The sequence below is a fragment of the Chlorocebus sabaeus genome, chromosome 5, assembly GCF_047675955.1.
Source record: "Chlorocebus sabaeus isolate Y175 chromosome 5, mChlSab1.0.hap1, whole genome shotgun sequence".
Classification (NCBI taxonomy): Eukaryota; Metazoa; Chordata; class Mammalia; order Primates; family Cercopithecidae; genus Chlorocebus; species Chlorocebus sabaeus.
The window spans coordinates 53,360,714-53,385,714 of record NC_132908.1 but is presented as its reverse complement, the minus strand read 5'-3'; the positions used below and the strand labels follow the sequence as shown (position 1 = coordinate 53,385,714).

The 25,001-nt window shown below is 57.5% G+C and overlaps 1 protein-coding gene and 1 pseudogene across 2 annotated transcripts in view; both read right to left on the bottom strand.

Annotated features, from left to right (window-relative positions):
* The window catches only part of GNAO1 (G protein subunit alpha o1), a 167,460-nt gene that overhangs the window by 5,672 nt on the left and 136,787 nt on the right, over positions 1-25,001 (bottom strand). Inside the window, exons 4-8 of one of the 2 annotated variants that reach the window (XM_007993335.3) lie at positions 23,184-23,344; positions 16,742-16,870; positions 14,761-14,890; positions 10,643-10,796; positions 267-7,885 (exon numbers count right to left, since the gene is read on the bottom strand). In XM_007993335.3, coding sequence (XP_007991526.1) covers positions 7,698-7,885; positions 10,643-10,796; positions 14,761-14,890; positions 16,742-16,870; positions 23,184-23,344 — 762 coding nt within the window. In that variant the 3' untranslated portion in view covers positions 267-7,697. Of the gene's footprint in view, positions 1-162; positions 7,886-10,642; positions 10,797-14,760; positions 14,891-16,741; positions 16,871-23,183; positions 23,345-25,001 lie in introns of those variants that run through there. The other variant, XM_007993334.3, reaches the window with a different exon arrangement.
* LOC140711678 (uncharacterized) lies at positions 6,570-7,488 on the bottom strand (annotated as a pseudogene).

Genomic DNA, 25,001 nt, shown 5'->3' with positions numbered 1-25,001 from the left:
CTGGTGGCACAGCACTGTTTTTCTTTTGTGCCCCACCAGACTCCTGCAATGGGTCCCGCTCGCCAGCTAGCCCCAGCAGTGCTGGCCGAGCAGCCTGTTCTCTGAGCCACGGGTCCCTGTCAGGAGGGGGCTTCCCCCTGCACAGGACTGCCTGGCACCCACCTGTGTATTCAGGAAAGCAGATGGTCAAAGGCGACTTCTTGATCTTCTCACCAAATAGATCTTTCTTGTTGAGGAAGAGAATGATGGAGGTATCGATGAAGAACTTGTTGTTACAGATGGAGTCGAAGAGCATGAGAGACTCGTGCATGCGGTTCTGCAGCCGCAGGAAGGGAGGAGAGAGGACAGACAGCGGGAGGGAGACACAGAGACAGGGAAAGAGAAGGAGAGAATTAGGCTTGACAGAGAGGGACTGGGCTACTCGGCAGCTCCTCCGAGAGGCTGCCAGATGGAACCTGAATCAGTCACACCTCACAGCACATCTCATTCCCTGCTTCCAGAGAACCTGTCATGTTGGGGCCAGAGGCAGAGACTGGACTGGGCACCAGCCATGGCTCTCTGGGGAGGCTGAGGACAGGGTGACCCAGGCTCTCCCCACTGCAGAGTTCCCAGCTATGTAAAGGTCTCCCAGCACACGTGTGTGTGGCCGTGTGTGTGCATGCGCCTGTGTGCCTGTGTGTGCGTGTACCTGTTATGTGTGCCTGTGTGTGCACGTGTGCATGTGTGCCTATGTGTGTGCACCTGTGTGTGCATGCCTGTGCATCCATGTGCCTGAGTGTGTGTGTGCCTGTGTGTGTGTGTGTTGGGGGTGGTGGAGTCTGGACTGGAGCCGGAGAGCTGGGCTTTGGCCCTTCCTGCCTAGACCTCTCCTCCTGGGCCCATCCTGGGTGGGGGGATGTCCTCTGGGAGTGGTGAGAGACTCCAGGCCCTTCCTGTGGCCTGAGGGGAACGCATGCCATGTCCTGCCAGCCTCCTGGGGGCCACCACTCAGGGGAGAGGCTCCTGGCAGGGCTACCTCCAGGAGTGCCTGGGGGACTGGCCGCACCTCCTCTGGCTGGGTCCTCCTCAGCCGCATCTGACACTGCATGGTGTTCTAAGCAAGGCAGATGTGGAGGGCTGCCGTGCACACAGGAGCCTGTTTAGCAAATGGATGAACATGACGGGCACCCCAAAGAAGCCGAACCGAGGGGCCAGCCTTCTGCCCTGGGCAAAAACTCTGCTTTGGGACCCTGAGCACATTCACTTGGGTAGTCTGTTTCTCAGCAGTACACAGGACATCTTAGTCTCTGTGACTGAATCCATTCCTGCACAGGGAGGTGGAGGAAGGGACAGTTCCCCTTATTTTCCCCAAGAACCCTGTCCTAGTCCTGGAAACTTGCCCACTGTAAACCCAGCTCCCTGGATCTAAAGCTCAGAGGTGACCCAGGCTAAACTCTACCTCTGAAATAAGAAGAGTGACACAAGTAACAGGAAAAAGAAGAGAGCTGGCGTAGATGCCACTGGGCATCTACGGGGAGATGATCTCCCCCAGGGATGAGCACACCGTGGGTGCTGAGGAATTGCTGGTTCCACTGCCGCACCGTCCCCCTCTGAGCAGAAGGAGGGTGACGAAGATGAAGTGACCACGCCAGTCACCGAGGACCATGCTGTGCCAGCACTCTCCCTGCCTCATGTCACTTAACCTCATCCGGCCTGAGGGGACACCGCGGTGACACAGCTGGGCCAGATCCAGAACTTATGCAATGGGTCTCTCCAGTCCGTATCAGGCTGTGGGGCTTTCGAGCAATCGATACTAACAGCAGCATGGCGGGCTCCGCGCATCTCACAGCCAGTCCTCCCTTCGGTATCTCCCAGATGCCTGCATCATTCTACCATGACCCGTAAAGGCGGCCAGCCCCAGCCCCTGGTTCTTATTGGCTGAAGTTGGTAGGTGGAGGGGCAGAGTTCTCAGCTGCCTCTCAGGGGCACCTGGACAGCTGGCATGGCTTTACTCCCCAGCCCCAGGAGCTGCAGTACATGGCACTGGCCTTTCATTCTGCTGAACACACTCAGTAAACGCACATGATCTCATCACTCTCCCATCCTCAGCCAATTTCATTCTCAGTCCCCAGGAGCATTTTCCTGTCATCTGTGTGATCCCACCGGGAAGAAGCAGATCTCGCTTGCCCTCAGCCACCTCATTGGGGTCTGTTCAGAAAAGGGCAACCGGAGGCTTCTGGGAGGCCCAGTGAACCTGTGTCCAGGGCCTCGGGCCATCCACACTCAAGTTCATGGAGCCGCATATGAGGCCAGAGTGGTGAGGTTCTGAGACCCCAATGATTCCACAGGAACACGCTCCCCACTCCACAGAGCCACCTTGGCCTGCAGCTGCGTAACAAAGAGCTGGAAAACCACAGCCAGAGCCAAGCTCCCTCCTCCATTGCACATCTGCCCAGGCACTGCCAGGAGCAGCCACTAGAGTGATCTGAGCTGGGAGTGGGGACTGTGCCCCCTTGGCCACTGAGCTTAGGTGTGGAGGAGAAATCAAAGTCGGCTCATTCAGGCTCCACAGTTCCACTGGTTAAGGCTGAGCCCCCGCCACAGCCCTACGCCTCAGGGCCACAGAGCATGACTCACATGCACTCACTCTTCCAGTCAGTACTGCCTGGCATCTACGTGCAGGGCTCTCTGCTGGGCTGCCCCGAGGATATAAGAATGACCACGTTAGGCTCCTGCTCTCTGAGAGCTCAGAGTCCAGCTGGAGAAAGATGACGCACAGTCTGTGGTCCCAGGAGTGGCAGCGCAGGGGAGGACTTGGGGAGCAGAGGACAGGCATAACCAAGCCTGTTTTTATGGGGAGAGGGCCTTGGAGGGAGCCCCCAAAAGTGGCTGATCCTGGAGACTTGGGGAGGGCAGTGAGGAGGGGAGATCCTGCAGGGCAGGGGAGGCGCCGGCACTGAGACCCCTGCCAGCCCCCCAGGCCTGACTGCCCTCCCTTGGCACGCTGCATGGAGCCTATTGCCAAGGAGCTGAGAGCACAGCTCATCCTCACAAGCTCCCCAGAGCAAGCAGACGCCGGGCTACATTCAAAGAAGAGATACCACCATTTGAGAACAGAGAAAGAAGCCAGAGGTCACAGATGGCCGACAGCCAACCTCCGAGACCTCCACCTGCCCCAGGCTGCAGTGGAGGCCCAGGAGCAGCAGGAAGCGGTGCCAGCACAACCATGGCCACTGCTGCGTCACCCACAGCAGTGTCCAGGTGGGCACCAAGCTCTCCAGGACAGGAAGGTGGCTCGGCGCAGTGCAGCAACGGAGCAGCCTCCTACCAGATGGTGATCCTGACAGGAGGGCAGGGTGCCCAGTCGCCCTGATTCTCTGTCCCCAGCAGGAATGTGCCCGCTCCGCTAGGCTGCCCGCAGTCCTGGGACCAGGATGGGGCAGGGCCTGAGGACACACATCGTGCAAGTGCACCTGGCAGGAGCTCCCTGGGCCCTGACAACACATCACACTCATTTCCGCTAGGAAAGCGGGCACTGTTTATTAACGGTAGGCGACTAATAAATACATTATGGCAGCCAATAAATTATTACAATAACTAGAGATTTATTAAACCAACAAGTCACTCTTCTTACAAAATTACAGTTAATACGGGGTGGGCGGCAGCGACGGGGTTGGGAGGTGGGACCACTGCACTTGAGAGAGACGGCTTTTCTAAGGAGGGCCTGGGATGCCTGAGCCTACCTGGCCTAGACGGGGAAGGGGGGTGCGTGGGGAGGCAGAAGGTACTCAGCAGGGGTAAGGTGAGGGATGGCTGGCAGAGCCACGGGATGCGTCAGAACCAGTGGAGTAGAGAAGACCAGGAGGCAGGAGGGGAGGGCCTGGCTGCCCAGAGCTGTGGGAGTAACAGGGTGGGTGTGGAGGGGAGGGGAGGAGTGGGGAGGGGAGGGAGGAGAGGAGTGGTGCCTCGGAGCTGCCGGCTCTGCCAGGAAGGGCGGTGGGTCTCTGCTGGTGGTCTTGCTGCACTGGGCCTGGGGATGAGAGCTTCTCTTCCAGGGGGAGCCCCTCTCTCAAGGAGGAGTTTGGATTGGGGGCCATTCTTTCTGCTTTCCCCCCCGCCTGCCCCTTCTTTGACAGGGGCCTTCATCTGGCTGGAGTGGGGTCTGTCTGGAGGCCCCAGCTCCTCTCTGGGCAGGGTGGGCTCAGGACTCTTCTTGCTGAGGGGTGGGAGATGGGGAGCCCTACCACGGACCCCACGGCAGCAGCTCATGCCCCGGTCCTGTTCCCTGGGCTGCTGGGATCCGGCACTCTAGGCTTGCAGCCTGACAGCAGGAACTGCTTGAGGGTGACTGCCTTCAGCACTGCACACTGAATCTCTGGTGGCCGGGGAGCTGGAGCCTCAGGTCTCGGCTCCTAAGAACTGCCAGGTTGTGCCTGAAGGCTCCCAGAGGCTCAGAGAAGAGAAGAGGCAGCCAGAGGAGGCTCTGTGCCCCAGACTTCTTGAAAAGGGGGAGGGCAGGCCACTAGCTGACTTGGAGGAAACAGTCGGAGTGCTCATTAAATATTCACCTGGGACTGCAGGGAACTTACTTGCCAAGAGTGCACCAGGTCAGACTGAGAAATAAAGGGGGTGACCAGGAAGGATGCAGGCTAGAAAAAGGAAGAACTTCCAGAATCAACCCCTGGGTGCTAACTGTAGAGTGTTAGGTGGGAGCAGGGGCTGAGCTCCCCACTGCAGGACTCATGTTGGCCAAAGGGAAGGGCGTGGGTGAGACCACCCCCGGGGTCTTCCCTGTTGGGGTTTGTAGACCGCTTAGTGACAGGGCTTGCAGGTGGGAACCTGGGGCTGCCTCTGCTCCTAAGAACACTCAGGGAAGACCAGTGCAGACCATGGAGGGCGGGGATGCCTCCAGTTCCTGCCAGAGGGAGCTGGGCTGTGGAGAGGGCCTGGCAGACAGCCGCGTCCTGGCAGCAGGTTTGGTGGTCTTCTGCCTGAGCTCCAGGGTCCCCATGGAACCCAGAATGCCAAAGCTGTTGGCCAGGGGCCCAGGTTGTGCTCTCTGCTTGGGGCTGGGCAGACCCCACGCCCTTCTCAGGCCAGAGAGCCTTGGGGACCTCTATTGGTGCTCAGAGGGAAGGCCAAGACCTGGTTCTTATGATGGCCAGTGGTGCAGGTCACAAAACTGGCCCATGGGCATGAAAGTGGCAGGCAAAATTTTCATGAGTTTGGCAAAGATGTTCTTTGTAGAAATCAGTTTCTGCTTGGCCTGCTAAATCCGAGCCATCGGAGAGGTTAGCATGGCCCCTCAGGGCACACACAGGACCACTGTGGATTAGAAACGCACCCATGTCTAGTCACTCACAACATTCCTCCCACATCCACATCCACGACGGAGCCAAATCTTATCTGTCACCCTCAGTCGCCACCCACAAGGTGGAGCCACCAGTTACGACATGGATGACAGGCGTCACGCACAGGGAGATAATTTCTCCCTGGATACCCCTGAGGGCCAAGGACCCCCCCAGGCCAGGGTGGGAGGATTGAGAGCAGTGCAAGAAACTGAGGAGGCTGGAGCATCCAAGGGAAGAGAAAGGCAGGCCGGGACAGACGGCGGGAAGGCCTGAGCACCCACTCCTCCAGCCCCAATTCTACAGACAGGGAATGCCTGGATCAGGAGCCTGGACCCAGCCTGGTGCTCTGGTCACTATGGTCTGAGGGAGGTTGCTGGGGGATATGGAGAGCCCTTCAGCCCAGTGACTTCCACCTCCAGGGTGATGGCCTTAGAGGTGGAGCGTGGCCAGCATCCCCCTTTTGCCGGCTGCTTCTGAGCCTGGGGTTATAGTTTGGAGCAGAGTTAGGGGCACAGCTGGCCTCACCCAGGGCGGTGCTGCTGAGAAATAATTGCCATGTCTTCCATATTGGGCAGGATGGCTTAGCTGCCCAATGTCCATGGTAGGACACTGGGTTCCCAGGGCCTGTCCTCTGCCACGCCCCAGCACCTGGTGCAAGGTCCAAAACATGACTGAGGTGCACAAAACAGAATGGACTTGGGCTGATGGCGGACTCCTGCAGCCTGGCTGCCAGAGGCTCCCCGGGCACTGGTCCCTGCAGGCATTTGGCACTATGGAAGGTCCCTGGGTCTCCTGGGCCCCACTGAGAGCTCTGTGCCTGTGGGTCCAACAAGTCCAGAGCTGTTGGCACTGGCGCTTCCTGGCTCTGGGGCAGTCCGGGGGCTGCAAGTGGAAACCCAGGGGCCCTGCCTGGCCGGGGACTAAGCAGTGTCCAGAGTCGGGGCAGGGAGAACAGAGGGCTTGAGGAGGGAGGCAGAGGCCTCTCAGGGGCTACCCTCCTCCCTCCACGGCACATCTAGGTCCCCAGGCACAGCCTGCTGTACAAGCACACGACTGGCCTGGGTGTGGGCGGTGGCCTCAGCCACCTGGAGGCATCTTGGAGTGGGAGAGGTGTGTTGGTTGCCCAAGGCCAGCCAGACCTGCGTCCCCAGGAGAAGCTACCCCGCCCTCTTCTGCTCAGGGATCTGGGCAGTGAGGCCTCCTCTAAGGGGTCCTAGGACTCTCCCTTTAGAGTGGGGGACAGGGGAGTGTGTTTGTGCCGGCCTGGGCCCAAATACTCCAGGGTGTCAGCTCCACCCCCTGCTGTCCCCTGTCCCCAGGGGCTGAGAAGACACCAATGGCTGCGGACAAACTCCCTGATTTCTTCACCAAGACAGTGAGGCAGGGCACTGGCGGCACACCATACCCCACCTTCCGTCCCACCCAGACCTCTGCAGCTACAGAATCCCCAGCCCGAAGGCCTTTGCTGGTTTGAGTTGAATTTAGTGTGGACTGAAGAAAAAACATATCTATTCACACCTCAGAGTGACCACCCGAGCTCCTGGTGACTGAAAAAAGGAAATGGGTCACCCTTGGGCCTGCAAGGACTGGGCGGGAGGCCCCAGCCCAGGCGACACAGGAGCCTCCACCTACCTCCCCCGTGCCTCCCACCTCTCCCTCTTCCCCTCCCCCCCACCATCTATCTGAGCCATAAGTCAGTCTCAAGAAGCATTTCCAGAACTCAGAGGAGTCGGGGATGGGGGTTCTCTGGGAGAGCAAAGACAAGGGAGGACGACCCAGAGAAGGAAGGGCTGAGACCCAGGGGAGGGAGCAGGGAGACGGAGGCCATCGCCAAAGCCTGAGTCCTCCCACCCATACCAAGTTGACCTGGTCCCACCCTGGCTTTCGTTGACGGAACTGCCCTCCACCAGAGACCCCAGGCACAGCGGAAGGGTGGCTCCTATGACCCCGCCGTGCCAGCATCCTGCTGCAGGGCTGTCTGTGCCACTGCACCATCCAAGATGACAGGAGGACACTGAGGCTTCCAGTGAGACATCAGGTGCAGGGTGTGCCCATCTGGGCCACACGGCGGCCCTGCCCTGCCCCCACAGCTTCCCGATAAAGCACTCAGAGATGACGCAGAGGCTCTGAGCGGCGGAGTCTCCTGGCCTTGCAGCATGCACTCAGCGGCCCCGCCCCGCCCATGTGTTACCACGAGTTCTTTTGGGGGGTGCAGGTGGAGGATGCTCCCTCCTCCCTCCCTTGGTGCCAGCCTCTGGGGTCTTCTTCCTCAAGTGCAAAGAGTGGTCTGAGAGTGGTGGAGCCTGGTTCCGGGGGAGGGGGGCGGCAGGCCAGGCAGGGCAAGGGTGCCGGGCAGGGTGCCCAGGCTCAGTAGAGTCCACATCCCCGCAGGTTTTTGGCGATGATGACGTCCGTCACGGCGTCAAAGACAAACTGGATGTTGTTGGTGTCCGTGGCGCAGGTGACGTGGGTGTAGATCTCCTTGTGGGCTGACTTGTTCTTGCTCTCGTACTGGGCCTGGATGTAAGCCACAGCTTCTGTGAAGGTGCTGGGGCCTGCAGAGCAAACAGGCAAGGTGTGGTGAGGCGAGAGGCCCATGGGACTGCCTGGCGTGGACGAACCCACCCTGGCCTGTGTGGCCATCAGAGACAACTGCACAGGGAAAACCTGATGGAGGGGACCTGAGGAGTCAGCAAAGTCAATAGGGGGTCCTGGATCCAGTCAGTGGGACAGTGTAAAAGTCATGAAAGACACAAAGTATCAGGTCTCTCAGTATATCACCTGTATTTATCTATTTTTTTTTTTTTTTTTGGAGATAGGGTCTTGCTCTGTTGCTCAAGCTGGAGTGTGGTGGTGTAATCAGGGCTCACTGCAGCCTCCACCTCCTGGGCTCAAGTGACTGATCCTCTCTTCTCAGCCTCCTGAGTAGCTGGAACTACAGGCATGTACCACCACACCTGGCTAATTATTATTATTATTATTTTTAATAGAGATGGGATCTCACGATGTTGGCCAGGCTGGTCCTGAACTCCTAAGCTCAAGTGATACTCTCATCTCAGCCTCCTAAAGTGCTGGGATTACAGGCGTGAGCCATTGTGCCCAGCCAATCACCTGTATTAAAGGGAGCACTGTTTCGTGAAACTTCCATTTTCCTTTTATACATGCATTTATGGTCTCTTTTTTTTTTTTGGAGATGGAGTCTTGTTCTGTCACTCAGGCTGGAGTGCAGTGACATGATCAAAGCTCTCTGCAACCTCTGCCTCCCAGGTTCAAGTGATTCTCAAGCCTTAGCCTCCCAAGTAGCTGGGATTACAGGTGTGCGCTACCACGCCCGACTAATTTTTGTATTTTTAGTAGAGATGGGGTTTTGCCATGTTGGCCAGGCTGTTCTCGAACTCCTGACTTCAGGCAATCCGCCCACCTTAGCCTCCCAAAGTGCTGGGATTACAGGCCTGAGCCATCACGCCTAGCCATTTATGGACTCCTGAGGCAAATGCTGCATCTTACCGTGGGTCATGTGCAAGGAGGTTTGAGGGCACTGGGCTCATGCAGGTAGCCCTGGCTGATGTATGCCCTGTGGGTGCTCCTTTGCCTTTGGGAGTTCACAGAGCAGGCTTTGACATCACCTCCTGCGGCCACTGCTGGGCCAGGTGGGAGGAGGAGCCTACAAACTTCTTGTTTCTGATGTTCACTCACAGGGGATTAACAACCGCCTGGCTCAGATGCTACCTTCCTCGGGGACACTACATTGAGCTGATTCCCAAGTAGACACAGGGAGAGGAGAGTCTAGAAGAGAAGCTTCTAGTTTGGGAAGGGGCAGAAGAACAGGACCCCAGCTTTGCACTGAAGGCCCTCAGCCTCCAGGAATCCCTGCCAGGCACAAGCAGGGCTGTGACAGTCTGTGGAGGGGGCGGCAGGGAGGGGAGCTGGAGTTCAGAGCCGCAGCTCTAAGCTGGAGTAGGCTGCTGTGCAGAAAGCCTGGAGGGTCTGCCAGACCTCAGCTCTTTGCTCAATCTGGGCTGGAGGTTGGGGAGTGTCCTAGGACTGCAGCTGACTACTCAGCCTCCCTTGTCCCCTCCTTCCCCACTTCAGCCCCAAACTGACCTTAGTAACTGACCTACCCCACCTGTTTCCACTGCCCCAAAGGCCACAAGCCCAGGTCACTAGGGCAGGATCCACAGGCCCTCAACTATGGCTAGAGAGGAAGCTGGCTGGGAGCTTCCAGGGAGGCTAAGCCCTACTCAACTACAGCTGGACATGCCTGGGTACTGGCCTGCCAGGCACTCAGCCTGATTTTGGGGGATGGGTGGAGGTAGGAGGTAGGAGAGCTGTGCTGCTTGCCTGGCCCCAAGCCCCCGGGGTGCCCCACTGGGACTCTGTCGGCCCCTGCTCTGTGCCCTCCAGGCTTCAGGGCAGGTCGGGCTGAGGGTGCCCCACTTCTCCTCCCACTCACTTCTCTGGTCAGGGTCTCGCCATCTCAGAAGAACTGATGGGCACCCGGGCTATGCTGGGGCCCCGTAACCGCTCTGGGGTCAGTGACCAAGGCTGCCACCCTGCAGCTCCTCAGGAGACCCTGGTCATGCTGCCTTCCTGGCTGCCCACCCACCCCATGGTCAGGTAAATCCACCACAGCACTGGCAGGGCCGGCCTCTCATCCCTAGCACCCTATGTAGGGGGCCAGGGCTCTGCTGCTTGCAAAACTCTGTGATGTGAATCTTGCAGCAGCCCCGTGTGAGTTACAGGCATAACCCTAAAGGCAAGAGCAGACAGGAGGGGAGCTTCTGATGTGAGCACCACACGAAGCTCTGCGTGCCCATCAGCTCATTCCCTCCTCACAGCACCCGGTGAGGGAGGTGAGGGCAATGACAGCCATCACTCCACCTCACAGACCCAGAGACTGAGGCTCAGAGAGGCCGCATGACCTGCCTGAGCTGCTTGTGAGTGGCAGAGCTGGGCCATAAACCTTGGGCTGCCTGACTCCAAGCCTCTGTGCCCCGCCCCTCATCTTCTCAGCGTTCTCTTGTCACAGAGAACCCCTGTGCGCAGACAGTGGAGCTCAGGCTCCCAGAGGCCACCATGGTCACATAGCTCATAAGTGGCAGAGCCAGGGCTCCACCTGCTTTCCCTGATGAGGAAGCCCCGGCTAGCTGCCCCTCCTCGCTAGAGCACAATCTGGGGGCAGGGTGGGGCCCGTTTGTGTGGATTCTCTGTGGCAGAGTCGGGGGCATCCACAGAGAGCAGGAAGGGTGGACTGGGCTTTGGGAATGGGGCCCGCTCCCTCGGGGGCCTGCTGTCCCTGGAGGGGCCTCTACCTGTATATTCAGGAAAGCAGATGGTGAGCGGGGACTTCTTGATCTTCTCTTCAAATATGTCCTTCTTGTTAAGAAACAGGATGATGGACGTGTCTGTGAACCATTTGTTGTTGCAGATGCTGTCAAAAAGCTTCAGGGATTCGTGCATGCGGTTCTGCAACAGAGTGGAGGGGCGAGTGAGGGGCGGTAGTATCCAAAGCACTGACCCACCACGGCCAATGACACAGCGGGACAAGCAAAGGGAAGGTCCACCAATGTGGCTGGACGCACCACCGGGACAGAGACCACCAGGACGGAGACGGGAGGATCCACAAGGACAGACGGGACGTGGTCCTGTTTCATTCCACACGCAGGCAGGGCGGGGCGGAGCAGGGTCGGGCAGGGTTGGGGGATGCTGCCCCCTTCCAAAGAGAGCTGGCCCCAGGTGGGGGCAGTGAGGTCACTGGAGAGGCTCCAGCTCATGGAGAGGACATGCACCATGCACGTACAGGGCAGGGGCCGCAACCACCACCGAACGCATCTGCGCGGAACCCCGCTCATGCAGATTTCTCTACCAGGGTCTCATTCGGTTTCAACAGCAAGGCTGGAAGGGTGCACGCATTCAGTTGGGAAACATTAACCGAGGACTAAGGATCCTCGAATTAATCCCGAGTTGGAAGCAGACACCAGGGGGATAGCGTCTCGGGGGTGAGCTTGCTGTGGCCTTGGTGTGGTTGGTGGTTTCGTTGGTGGGCTGGGGCTGGGGAGGCTCTGGGAGAACTGGTTGTTGGGGCTGGTTTCTCAGTAGAGGGGCCAGAGGAACCCCAAGATGAAACACAGCAAAACAGATTAAAACAGAGAAGAAGATAAAAACCCAACAGGAGAAAGAGAGAAAAATACTGAAAAATTGGTTCAACCAGTCTCAGGGCCAGGGCACCCGGCCAGTTCCTGCAGAGAGCTCTGTGCGGGCTCACAGGGGCCGTGGCCATCCTGGGCCTGTGGACCGCAGGGCAAGAGATGCAGGATGGGTAGGAGGCGCCCAGGCCAAGTGGCTGGAGAGGAGTGCGGGCGCAGGGGCAGGCTGGGCAGGTGTCACAGCAAAGTCACCCAGCGGCGCCCTGAGAACCTGCTGCTTTCAACTCTTAGCTGATGGATTCGGTTGGAGGGAGGTGCTTCATACCTTCCGGGCTTGGAGGGTCTCTCAGAACTGGTTTTGGCCTTGGTTTGGCAAGATAAGGCCCTGCAGGCGGTGGCGGCGACTGTGGTAGTGGAGAAGTTGTGGCAGCCGCAGGCCCAGCTGGGTGGTGCTGAGAGCAGGTACGAGGCCAGGACCAGGCTCTCGGGCTCCCGGGATGCAGCGGACAGGGCAGCTGGAGGGCCAGTGGCAGCCACCAGCCCCAGGGCTCTCCTGGCCTGGCTCCAGGAGCTGCTTCCAGACACCTTTGTCGCGGGCTGTCACCCCAGCTCTCACCCCAGGCCAGAGAGGGATGTGCAGCGTTGACCAGAGGATGGCTGAGGACCAAGAGCCTGGGGCCTGGCTCTTGCCTCTCTGAGGCAGACAGAGCTCCCCCATCCTAGAACCTGACCTCTAGCCATGGCATCTGAACGTAGTAGCCGCAGGAGCTATTCACTGAGTGATGATTCCTGCGTACAGGCACGTTTACAGCTTTTAGCCCAGGGGTCCTCATGTGGCCTGCGAGGCCATTCTACCATCGTCACCATTTACAGAGGAGGAGGTGCAGGCCCGGGCGGGGTGGGGTGGTTGCCCATGATCACAGAGGTGGCAGGGGCGACGCTAGACCCTGGACCAGATCTGTCTGATTCCCAAGTTGCCACCTCTACACGCGCCCACAGCACACGGCGACGACTGCTGAGTTCTACAGCAGCAGTATTCTTGCTGCCACCACGGCAATGAGCTGCCTTTGTGGCCACTGTCAGGTTGCAAAGTCATCCCCGTTCCCTGCAAGAGCTGCTACTCTTCCCCAGGCTGCGAAGGTGGCCAGCTTTGGGGAAGGAAGGACACAGGAAGAGCCTGCCTGTGACCTTGGCTCCATGTGCTTTGGCTTCTCCAAGGTCCTCTGCTCCAGCCCTTGTGTGGAAGGGTGGGGGAAACGGGGAAAAAGGAAGGTGAGAGAAGGTGGAGAAGACTGGAGGGCAAGTGCTCCAGGCAACAAGGCCCACAGGCTGGAAGGTCACCCAGTGCCAGGCCCAGCACCAGGCTCATGCTCAATGGGGAGCCGTGGGCCGCAGAGCTTGGGGCCTGTGGCTGCTAGGCCCACCTAGACATCCCTTTGTTTCCATCTTCCAGAGGTGAGTGAGAGCCCAGCCCCATGGCCGGTGGGCCTGGGACTTGGGTTGAAGCCATCCACAGGCCTGGCAGGGCAAGTCTAGGGAGAGGCTGGATTCCAGGGGGAAGGGCCCTCCTGGCTTCCTGCCGCCAGCTCCTTTGCTGTCTTTGAAACCATGGTGGACACAGGGAAAAAAGATAAGCCAAGTGGAGCTCAGACCCCAGGAGTTGGAGCAGTGGCCCTAATGGCATAGAGCCCAGCAGTGGGGAGTGGGAAATGTTTGGGCAGTCACTGTGGGGGCGCGTGGTTAGGAGGCTGACCTGGGCTTTGGGTGGCCAGTGAGTCTGGGTCCAAGCATGGCCCAGGAAGTGCATCCACCCTTGCCCCACTCAGCATCAAGACTCGGCTGGTGACTGACATCACTGCCTGCAGATGCCATTGAGAACAATTACAGCAGAAACCCAAGTCAGGGGTACAGGTGGGCCTGAAATAGGAAGAGCCAGGCGGGTGAGCCTGTACACGGAACGGGTCCAGACTACCCACACCACCAGCCCAAAGCCCCATCACTCTGCGTAAGCCCCTCAGGGCGGCGGCTCCTCCTCCCTATAGCACTGTGCCCGGTAGCCCACACCCCAAAGCTCATCCCATCCTCGCAAAGCCCAGTGGACCAGTTGGGCCAGAAATGATGAGGAAACAGACCCAGAGAGAAGACAGGCCTCACTCAAGGCCCAGCATGACAACAAGCTCCACCTCCAACCTCAAACCCTCGGTGCCAGCCCGCAGAGGCGTGGGGTGGGGTCTGCACGTGTTCCAGACAGAAGGAGATGACAGACGCCAGGCTGTGACCCCACAGCCTATGGGCCCCACTGTCAGGAGTGTTGGGGCTTATCTCCAGTGACCCTGTGGGCCATGCTCGGTGCCTGGCGGGCTGCAGCCCAGAAGGGGACCATGGAGTAGACCCGCAGGCTCAGGGCAATCACCAGTCACCGCACAACCACCAGCTTGGCACTGCTGTCCCAGAAACAGCTCCAGAGCGCTGCACATGGATCACCCATCCCACTGCCGACAGCCCCCAACAGGCAGGTACTATTATTATCCCCCTTTTATGGAAAACAGTAACTGAGCCGGAAAGGTTCTGCCTAATTCAGCAGCAAGCCAGTGAGTAGCAGAGCCAGGACTAGGCCCAGAGGAAGGCTGCACTCTCCCAGGGGAATGTCCCCTCACTGAGGCCCCAGGCTGAATGTGAATCTGGCATTTGGCAAAGGAGCCCAGAGCCATGACTGTCACTCACCAGCATGTCCCATCCCCATTGCCCTTCCTGGCCCATCAGCCCCACACACTGATCCCCAGCACCCCCAGCCCCACACAACTCTCCTGCAGCATCCTGGGCCCTCCCCACCTCTTCCTCAGCATCCCCGGCCCCATACTGCTTCAGCAGCATCTGAGGCCAGTGCCCCAGGGATGGCTGTCAGGCTAAGACTGCTATTTCTGTTGCATGTACATTCTTGCTTGGCTGCCTCCTGGTTTTTTAGGGTTTGCTTAATTTTGCTCTGGCCTGATGGCCTCTGTGACTCCACCAAGTTACGGAAGAGGCACATTCTGCTTGGCTATGTGTGATCAGGTTGCACACACAGGCTCTGTCACACTGGCATCATGAGGCACTTGCTTTGGCAATACAGAATTGGTGGAGAGAGCCGGCACGGCCCACCCATGATGGAAACCTCTAACCATGACAGCTGGCTGGACCCCAGAGCCACTGTGGGCACCCGAGGCCCAGTGCTCACAGGGCTCGCCTGTCTTGCGGCTGTCTCCTCAGTGCTGCCCCCTGCCCAGGGGGCCCAGGCCACTTACCGTGGTTTCGTCTTCGTGGAGCACCTGGTCATAGCCGCTGAGCGCGACACAGAAAATGATGGCCGTGACGTCCTCGAAGCAATGGATCCACTTCTTGCGTTCAGATCGCTGGCCTCCGACGTCAAACAGCCTGTAGGAGGCAGGGAGTTGGTAGGCGCAGGGTCCAGGCAGGTGAGGGCTGCCTGGGGATCAAGCTGTGAGCATGCTGAGAGGCAGAGGATGGGGGCCACGGTGCTCAGAGCCTCACTAGAAGCCCTTACTAGAAGACCTTGTCACTCCAGGTGCTGACAGACAGCTGGATCACTGTCATCCCCAGGCACTGCCCCCGGAGTCTGTCCTGGGACTGGCTGTGCTCACATATCACGACTCGAAGACCTGCCCTTGCAACTGAGGCATTTTACTAAGGGGGCACACCTGAGCCACCCCCAGGAAGGACTCTGAGAGTCCTTCTTTCAGAAGCACCCTCCCCTCAGCCTATTCCTTCCTGGATTTGCTCTGGACAAACTCCAAACCAGCGTGGGGGGGAAGCAGGCAGGAGATGTCACCTGTTATGTGGATGGCAGAAGTGAGCCACCCATGGGCTTAGGACATGCCCAAGCTGGTGAGAGTCCAGCTGTGGACAAAGCTGGGACTCTCACCTCTGCCCAGTACTGCCCCTTTCTGGCAGATCAGAGCCTGGCCTCTTGCCCCTCTCAGACTCTACTCCCGAGGGGGCACAAAAACTTTGGGAGAGATTGTGGGCAGGTGGGACTTAAGTCCTGGAAGTAAAAGGTCAATCTCCCACCCCAATCCCCAGAGCGAGGAGCCCTGCAGCCTCCTAGATCTGGGATGCCTGCTGACACACAGCCTGCCAGAGGGGGACAGGGAAAGATCCCTGGTCCCACTGGACACAACAGAGCGACTGCAGGCAGAGATTAAGAGTGGGCTCGGAGCAAGGAATGGGTCTGGTTCTCATTCTATCACTGGCTCCCCTAGATCCCACCTGCCCATCTGTAATGCAGGGGCGTGGGCGGATGGCCTCTGTGGTCCCTCCAGAATGCTTATTCTAGACCCTGCCTTGCTGGGCCAGCTTGAGCTGAGATCCTCATCCTGTGCTCCCATTGGAGGAGCAAGAGAGACCAAGGAGCCTGGGAAGGCAAGGGAGGCCCCTCAGGGCTGCTCTGACCAAGGTTTTGCTTCCCAGATCCGTGGAGGCCTAGGGGTTCCTGGGCCCAGAGCCTCCGCCCCTCAGTCTGAACAGGAGTGGGCAGGAGCTGGGGACATGGGAGGCAGGGAATATTAGAATTCAGCTCTCCCTGCAGGGGGTCTCTGCCCTCCCCTTCTCTGCTGGCCTCTGTTCCCTGCAGGACGGAGCGAGGGCTCCCAGGCCTCCGTGCATGCAGGTTACTGCAGGTGAGGACACAGCACTGCAGCAGGACCCGGGGAACCACTTCACCCATCAGGCCCCTGCTCTGAGGCCCAGAGCCCCTGGGTTCTAGCTGCACTCTGTGCCTGAGGAAAGTTCTGCTCTTGTTAGGCCTCAGCTTCCCACATGTACCAGGAGAGGGTGGGTCCGCTCGCTCTGCTCCTTCCAGCTCTGGGGCGCCGTGGGTCCTCAGGGTCTCACAGTGGCAGCCTGGGCTTACGCAGCCCCACTCTCGGCCCCTCCCCATAAGGTGATCTTGGAAGGGCCCCCTGGTAGCCCACCTCCTCCTCCTCCTCAGAAGTCACCTCAGGGACGGGCTGCCCCTCCTTGTCCAAACCCTCCCTCCTCCTCACAGCCCCACTCTGGGAATCTTCTCCAAGGAAGCCTCCCTGCGCACCGCAGCCCCTAAACTCGGCAGAAACGCAGGCAGGTTCCTCTGGTATCCAGCTGCCTGCCCCTACCTGTGGGGTCCCTGGGGCAGGATGATGTTCGGGCGCTGCTGATGAAATGCGCTGAGAGGCAGGGCATGTCCCCTCTTAGCCCTCACCAGGGCCTGGGGGCCTCCCTGGGCCTCACCTGAAGTGGAGGTTCTTGAATGTGAAGTGCGTTTCTACGATGCCAGTGGTTTTGACCCTGGTTCGGAGGATGTCCTGCTCGGTGGGCTGGTAGTCGGCGGCCCCAATCCGATCCAGGCTGTCCAGGTAGCTGAGGACAGCAACAAACAGGGGACCATGGACCAAACGCCTGAACATTGTTCAGGACTGGCCAGGCCACCCACCGTCAGAGTCCAGTCTCAGTCAGGGCCCCTCCAGGTCACTGTGGAAATGATATCACCTCCATCCCAGGCCACAGGGAGTGGGGGCGACTGAGGAAGAGGGTCTTAGGGTCTTGGCCTCACACTCTCATTCATAGCCAAAAGGGCTATGCACGCAGCTCCTGGGACACTTAGACAAGGTCAACCTTTTATATGAGACTACCATGTTTATAATAATACTGTTTTGTCATTTCTTCATTTAAAAAATAATAACGGCCAACAGATAGGTTCTATTCTTTCCATGTGTAACCGTGTTTCATACGTAATTTCTGAGTTAAATGTACTAAAACTGGGGCTCATCGAAGGTAAGTACTTCGCCTGAGGCCATGACCCAAACCCTTGGCCCCAGAGGCCATACTTTTATTACTCTCTGGGGCTTCGGAGGCCCCCGAGCAGCTCCCTGCCTTCTCCACACTTCCTTCTCACTTACCAAGGGGTCTGTGTGCCCCTTCCAATTTGACGCTCTTGGAGGCTCAGGGCTATACAGCCATACAGTGGCTGGGCCTCCCTGGGACCCAGTCTTTGGAATTAGCTCTCTACCCCTGCTACCTCTTGCTGTGGGAACAGACCAGGCCTCTGCACGTCACCTGCCCAGGCCTCAGGCCAAGCACTCAGAGGATGCTGCCTGCAAGGACTTTCGGGTTCATTATGGGTTAAGTTTGAATCTAAAGCCAGGTAGGATCTGGGAAACCAGGAAGTAGGGAGCTGGGCCAGGCCTGAAGGAAGACTCAGTGATCCATGGAGCCTGCCAGGCCACCCATCCCAGCTACCAGGGTGAACCACAAGCAGCCCACAGGGAGGAGCCCCGAGTGTCTGAACCATAGGACAATGTGGGGTCCCACGCTGCATCTGCTCCAGGACCTGCTAGGGGCCAGCTTGCTGGCTGGAGCCGCAGTCACCATTGCATGAGAGATGGGCATGCTGACCAGCTCATGAATGTCCACAGGGCTGGGAAGGGCAGATGCCGTCACCAGCTAGGCTGTTCACTGATAGAACCCAGTGACAATCCTTGTGAGAATGCCGCTAAGAAAAGAAAACAAAAGGGTGGATTCCAAGGCTCAGGGAGGTAAGCTTGAAGTCACATTGAGAGAAAATGAACTTGGCAGCCGGGTGCGGTGGCTCACGCCTGTAATCCCAGCACTTTGGGAGGCCGAGGTGGGTGGATCACGAGGTCAGGATTTCGAGACCATCCTGGCCAACATGGTGAAACCCCGTTTCTACTAAAAATACAAAAATTAGCTGGGCGCCTGTAATCCCAGCTACTCAGGAGGCTGAGGCAGGAGAATCGCTTCAACCCAGGAGGCAGAGGTTGCAGTGAGCTGAGATCGTGCCACTGCACTCCAGTCTGGGTGACAGAGCAAGACTCTGTCTCGGAAAAAAAAGAAAAAAGAAAAAAAGAGAAAAATGAACTTGGCTGGGATTCCAGTCTAGTTTTGACTGGCTCCAGACCCCATGCTCTTAAACTGGACTCTATTAGCATTTTAAAAATCCAGGAAAAAAAAATGAAACAGGACTCCTGGTCTCCTCTCCTGAGCCTGACTGCCCTCCATGGAAGGGCACGATGTGGGGATGGGGGTGAGGGAGCCAAGGCTGCAGAGCAGACCTGTACGTGCCCCCAGCCCCACAGCCTCCTCGCCAACCAGTGGTATCTGGGCAGGCTCTGGTCTCAGCCAGAAGGAGCCCCTCCCAAGCCTCTGTGCCTGCCCTGCCCTGGCGCCCATGACCTCTGCTTCCAAGCTGTGAGGACGTCCCCCGCATCTGCAGCTGGACACCAGCCTGGAAGTGTCTGGTCCTGCTCTTCCTTTCCCAGCCAGGGCAAACCATCTTTAGACGGGCAACCTGGCCCTCTGGCCTCTCTGTGCTGGCCGAGCCTCATGCAAGGAAACGGCTGTGGAGGGTGGGGTGAGGTGTGGGAGAACTGCTTAGCAACCCAGTCAGGAAGGCTGACTGCACACCTGCTGCCCATCCCACCTACCCACTGTTCCGGGAGCTGGGGATGGGGCAGTCAACACAGCCCCACCTTCCCAGGGCCTGCGTTCCGGGGGAGTGTACATGCGTGTGTGAGGTGATAAACAGGAGAGTCAGAGATACAGTACATCGGGAGGTAGTGTCAGAGAACGAATCAGGCTATTAGCGATGGGGGACGCCTACTGGGGGCTGCTATTTGATGCAGGGTAGTTGGGGAAGGCGTCTGGACAGGGGAGACGGAGGGGAATGAGGGAGCAAGTGGGCCTCGAGTGGCCTGGTGGAAAAACTGGCAGGTGTGGTGGCAGGAAGCACGCGTGGAGGGGCCAGGTGGTGGGTGAGGCTGGGAAAGGTGGTGGAGGTGAGGGTGGCCAGAGTCCGGCTGGGGCAAGCAGGCCCTTGAGGTCATTGTCAGAGCTTAGGCTTTTACTCTGAGTGAGACGGGAGCCCCTTGAGGGTTCTGGCCAGAAGCATGTTGACAACAGCCCTGCTGCTGTCAAGAGAGCAGGTCAGCGGGTGGGGCCTACAGAGCTGCTGTCACCACCAGATGGCACTGGCACAGTGGGGGTGGTTGTGGAGGGTGTTAGTGGTCAGCATCTGATGTACCTGCCAGGGGAGCTGCATCTGCTGGTGGCCTGGGTGTGGGATACAGGAGGATGAGCAGAGGTAGAGATATCTCCAAGTGGTGGAATGAGACACATGTAGAGGGAGGGAGGAGCACACAGAGCAGGTTCTATGGGGAGGATGGGAGCCAGGGGTCCCACGGGCTCATGTTAACTTGAGATTCATTTGATGATCAAACAGACACTGAGTAGGCAGAAGTGAGGAGGGAGGGCTGAGCTGGCAATATGAATTTGAGAGTTGTCCAAGTGTACAAGGTGCTTAAAACGAGACAGGAGAAGGTCACCAGGCACCAGTCCTCGACAGGAGGTGCTTCTGGGATGGAGCTTGGGGACAGGATACAGCAGCCCCCAGCAGACCTCCCCTGCCACCAACTGCCTGGGTGGGTGGGCAGGAGGCATCAAGGGAGTCTGGAAAGGGCAGCCCGAGAGGAGGAGGGTGCTGGGAGTGAAAGGAGGTCCCAGGTACTGGGGGACTGAACCCTGAGCCCTGAGTGGGAGGAGGCTGATGGAGCAGCCCCCAGGATAGGACTGGGCTATGAGCCATCTCAGCAGGCGGAGGAGCAAGAGCCCGATAGGAGTGGGGTCAAGAGAGAAGGCGAGGAGAAGAAACTTCGGATGCCAGCATGGACAAAGCAGTGGGGAACTGGATTTGAGGAAACCCAGTGCCAACCAGGACCCAGAGTACCTTTCACAGCCCCTGGATGGATGTGCCCAGGGTTTCTGGGACCCGCCTCTAGGTGGTTATCCAGAGGGGAGAGTCAGCCCTGCTCAGAGAGGCTGGGGGGCATGAAGAGCCTGCTCAGGAGCCTGTGCCCTGGTTCCTCCCCTGTGAAGGGCTGGGCAGAGAGGTGCTTTGGTGGTTGGGGCATTAGGGTGTCAGTGGCACCCCCTGGAAGCACATGCTGTGGTAGCCCTGTGAGGCCTCCCTCTCCTTTCCAGCACAACAAACCTACTCTGATCTGCTTTCTATACTGGGCCCAAGACTTTGTCAGAAGCTGAGGTCTAACTGAGACTTTGTCAGAAGCTGAGGTCTAACTGCTAAGACAGGAAACGTGCCAGGCCCTTCCGGCCCTGAGCACCTGTGTGTCCCCTGCCTTTCCTGCCCTCTCCCGGAGAGGAGACACAGAAGGCCCAGCCATGGTGACAGAAGAGAATAGTAACATCATCAACCTGGGAAGTGGAAAATTTGAAAGAAGGCAGAGACGAGGCTGCAGGGAGGAGAATTTCCTCAGCTTACTTGGTGGGGAGTTGACAAATACTGACTCAAGTTTCTTATTTAAAGTTATAAAGGTAAGCACCGGAAGAACTAAAAATAATCCTGTAACTAGCAAAAAGCCGGAGGTGAAGGTGGAGAGCGGTGGAAGGAAGGAAGGTGAGCTGAGCTCCCTTGATTCCAGAGTGGGTGGCCGTAAATACTATTTTGAGTCGGAGGATCAAGTTTTTCTGGATGCCACTGGGACAAATAAATGGAAGTGGGTAAAAGTGGGAGGGGCAGGGCTGGTGAGGGGAGTAGGAAGAAGATTGCTTCTCATTTTATATGCCTCTGCATTTGTTTAAAAAAAAATTTTTTTTTTTGTAATGGATTCATGTTATAATTAGTGAAATGGTAAAAATGTAAGTGGAGAGCAGGATTTGGTGAGCCACTAGAAGGCAGATTTGGGCCAGCTGGCCCTAAAGGCCCCTGAGGGTCTTGCTGACTCTTGGGGAGGAGGCAGGGCAGGGACAGGGAGTGGGAGAAGGGAGGAGGGCAGCTGAAAGTCACTCTCTCCTGCCTGGCTCTGGTCTGTGATTTGAGCATATGGAATGGTGGACACTGAGCTTCTGGGCTCACTGCCCTGACCCCCAGGGTGTCCCTGGGAGCTCATCAGGCCCAGGGACCTAGGTAGTCATCACCTGGAACTCACAGGACTTTGGCATTTGCCCTGTGGTCAATCTAGGTATGCAGAAATGGGAAGCCGCTCCTGGCCTTGCTCAGGCCCCTAGTCTGTTGGCTGCCATGTGGCCTGTGGAAATGTCCAGGAGTGAACATTGGCCTCAGCCATTGTCTGTTGGCACTGCGTAGATCCGGGTTTCTTAATCTTGGCACTATGGATGTCTGGGGCCATGCAACTCTTTGTTGTGGGGGCCATCCTGCACACTGTGGGATGTTTAACTGCATCTCTGGCCTCTACCTGCTAGATGCTGGGAGCACCACTCTAGCTGCCGGGAGCACCACTTTAGCTGCCGGGAGAACCACTCTAGCTGCAGCCATCAAAAATGTCCCCAGATGTTGCTGAATGTCCCCTGGAGGCAAAATGGCCCCAGCTGAGAAGACCTGGTGAAAATGGCTGGACTGGATCATGTCAGAGTCTTCCCAGCCAGTGGGGTAAAGCGCAGAGGCTCCTTGCAGAAAGTCCCCACTGAATGTATGGGTACCAGATTGCAATTGCAAAAGTGGGGTGTGTTTCCCAAAAGCCAAGGGGGCAATCCCAGTGTCTCCATGACAGAAGACATGTCCCTGACCAACACTGGCCATCCCAGGGCTCTGGAGCCTCCAATCTAGAGGCCAAGGGCACGGAAGCAGTAAGGATGTCCTTGGAGATGCCTAGAGTGATAAAGCTGCAGCCAATGGACCCGTGACCTGCGGTCATGGGAAGAGCCGGGAGCACCTTCTAACCAGCTCCAGCTTTTACCATTTCCCACTTCTCCATCTTCTCTTCTCTCCTCTTCTTTCTCCCTCTGTCCCCTTCCTTTCCTCCTTCCACCCTCCTGCCCTCCTGTCATCTCCCTTATTTAGTTATAACAGAGTATTAAAGTATACATGTATTATATTAATTAGACTTACATATTCCTTATTTATTTATTTATTTATTTATTTATTTATTTATTTGAGACGGAGTCTCGCTCTGTCACCCAGGCTGGAGTGCAGTGGCCGGATCTCAGCTCACTGCAAGCTCCACCTCCCGGGTTTACGCCATTCTCCTGCCTCAGCCTCCTGAGTAGCTGGGACGACAGGCGCCTGCCACCTCACCCGGCTAGTTTTTTGTATTTTTAGTAGAGACGGGGTTTCACCGTGTTAGCCAGGATGGTCTCGATCTCCTGACCTCGTGATCCGCCCGACTCGGCCTCCCAAAGTGCTGGGATTACAGGCTTGAGCCACCGCGCCTGGCCCTTATTTTTAATTTTGAATATAGGGGAATGGAAAACTTATTATTTTCTCTAAAATAAAACAAAATGGCACCATTTATTTTCTGCCTATATGGCTGTTGGTTTGGTTTGTATTTATGGGGTCAGGAGCTCCCCATGAAAAACCAAAGCTGCTACACTTGAAAGCCGTGTTTTTGCCATGCCAGGCACTCCTCGGGACAGGCCAATGACAAGGTCCCGCCCTCTGGGAATTTCCACTGTGTGGTTGTCTCTTGTGTCCTCTGCCTTCTCTGGCCGCCTCCTTCTCCTGGGGGGGCAGGAAGAGAGGCCCCTTCTCATTCCTTCCTGACACGCCCCACCTGTAGTAGAACATCTCCCGGCAGGCATTACCTCAGACGAGAATCCTTGCTCTGCCAATCCCCATCGCCAGTCCCCTTCCACTCCCGCATCACTGCCCGGCTACAGACTGTGCGCCCGCCGGGACACTCACTATTTGGCAGAGTCGTTGAGCTGATACTCCCGGGACCGGTTGAAGCACTCTTGGATTCCTGAGTCGCCCCAGAGCCGCATCATGGCAGAAAGCAGCTCTGCAGAGAAGGGCTCGGTGTCTTCCATCCGACTCACCACGTCGCACACCATCTTGGCGTCAGCCTGTGAGGAGAGGTGGATGGTGGGCTTTGAGACTTCAGTGGGGACAGAAGACCCCTGCCAGCCAAGGGCTCTCCTCTGGCTGGGGCTGTGATGAGGCCCCAGCCAGTGTGGCAGGACCGCAGCTCAGCTCACAGCCTGCTCTGGGCAGGGCCACGACCTGAGCATGCACAGTCGGGGTTCATGGGGCCTGTGGGGCCTTCTACCACATGGACATCCTAAAGCAAGAGCTCCAAGCCACAGCCCATAGGGCCCCAGAGTTTTCCGGGGCAGGAAGGGAGAGTGGGCTGGGCTCTGTTCTCCACCCTCCAACTCAACCAGCATCTCTGCTTTCATCCTGAAAACACAGTTATTTTGTTTGGGGGAGAAAAAAAAATCAATGTTCTTTGCTGAGTTGTAATTTTCTACACTTCTTACGCAGGCTGGAATGGAGTCCTTAGAACTGGGCTATGTGGAGGAGCAGGTGTTTCGGTGGAGAATTCCGGTTAGCTGAGGGATGGGCCACAGGGGGGCTGTGCCTCAGGACTGGGGGAGGGGAGGGGCTGGTTGCCAAGTGAGTGCAGATGGCAAAAATATCTCATGCCAACATTAAATCTCAAGAACTTTGGCCCTTGGATTGCTCAAAGTCAAAGGCCATTTTATTAATTTTTCTTGATTTGTTTGTGACCTGGGGCCTACCTTTCTCTGGGGGCAGGGGAAGCCCCTAGGTCAGGTGAAACATGGGAATGGGAAAGGACAGGTAATGAGCTTGGAGCGCTCTCCTCCTCTGCCTCCTCCCTTCCTCCTTGTCTGAGTGGGTGTAGCTGAATTTGCTTAAGGTGCACAAGTGTAGGCTGAGCCTTCTTGAAATTACAGAAAAAGTACTGCATAATTAACAGGATTCTTCCCCTTCCCCTCATCCTGAATATCAAAGTAGGGTCACCTGTTTTCAAAGACTACAATCACATGCATGTAACATCACAACCAGGAGCGTGGTGGTCTTTGAAGACAGGAAGGCTCCTGGAGACATCCCAGGACTGCACTGTCACCGCCACCTTGCACACGGGAGTAGTACTTAGTGTACAAAGGATTTGGTGGACACACTCTGTCCTCAGAACCTCCCCCACCTCAGGAGCCAGTGGCAGGAGCTGTGTCATTGGGTCTTTCACCCCTCCTCTGCCCACACCCGTTGTCCTGCGCCTCTTCAGCTCCTCCTGCTAAAGGCACTGTATATTTCCTGTCTGCTTGATGTTGAGTATGGCACAGGACTCGCCACGGTCCACAGAATGGTGCAGGAGTGGCACTGTGCCAGCTCCTTGAGAGGCCATGTTTCTGCTGGTCCTCATGGGCCCTGCCATCGCCATGAATATGCCCAGCCTCTGTCATTCATCCTGGGAAGAGGACCTGGGGAGCTGGTGGCCTGGGAATGGGATACGGGACAGAGTGGAGCCTGCCCTGGGTCTCTGATCTGCAGCAGAACTAAGTGGTTGGGTTTAGGAGAGGCTTGTTAGACGGCATTGCTGTGGCACAGCTAATACAGTATTACCATCCCCACTTCATAGTGGGGAAATTGAGGGCCACAGAGAGGAAGACACTTCACAACCCGATGGTGAGTGGCAGGGCTGGGACTCAAGATGAGGTGCCTTCGGACTCCAGGCCCACCCTCTGTGATCAGACCCCC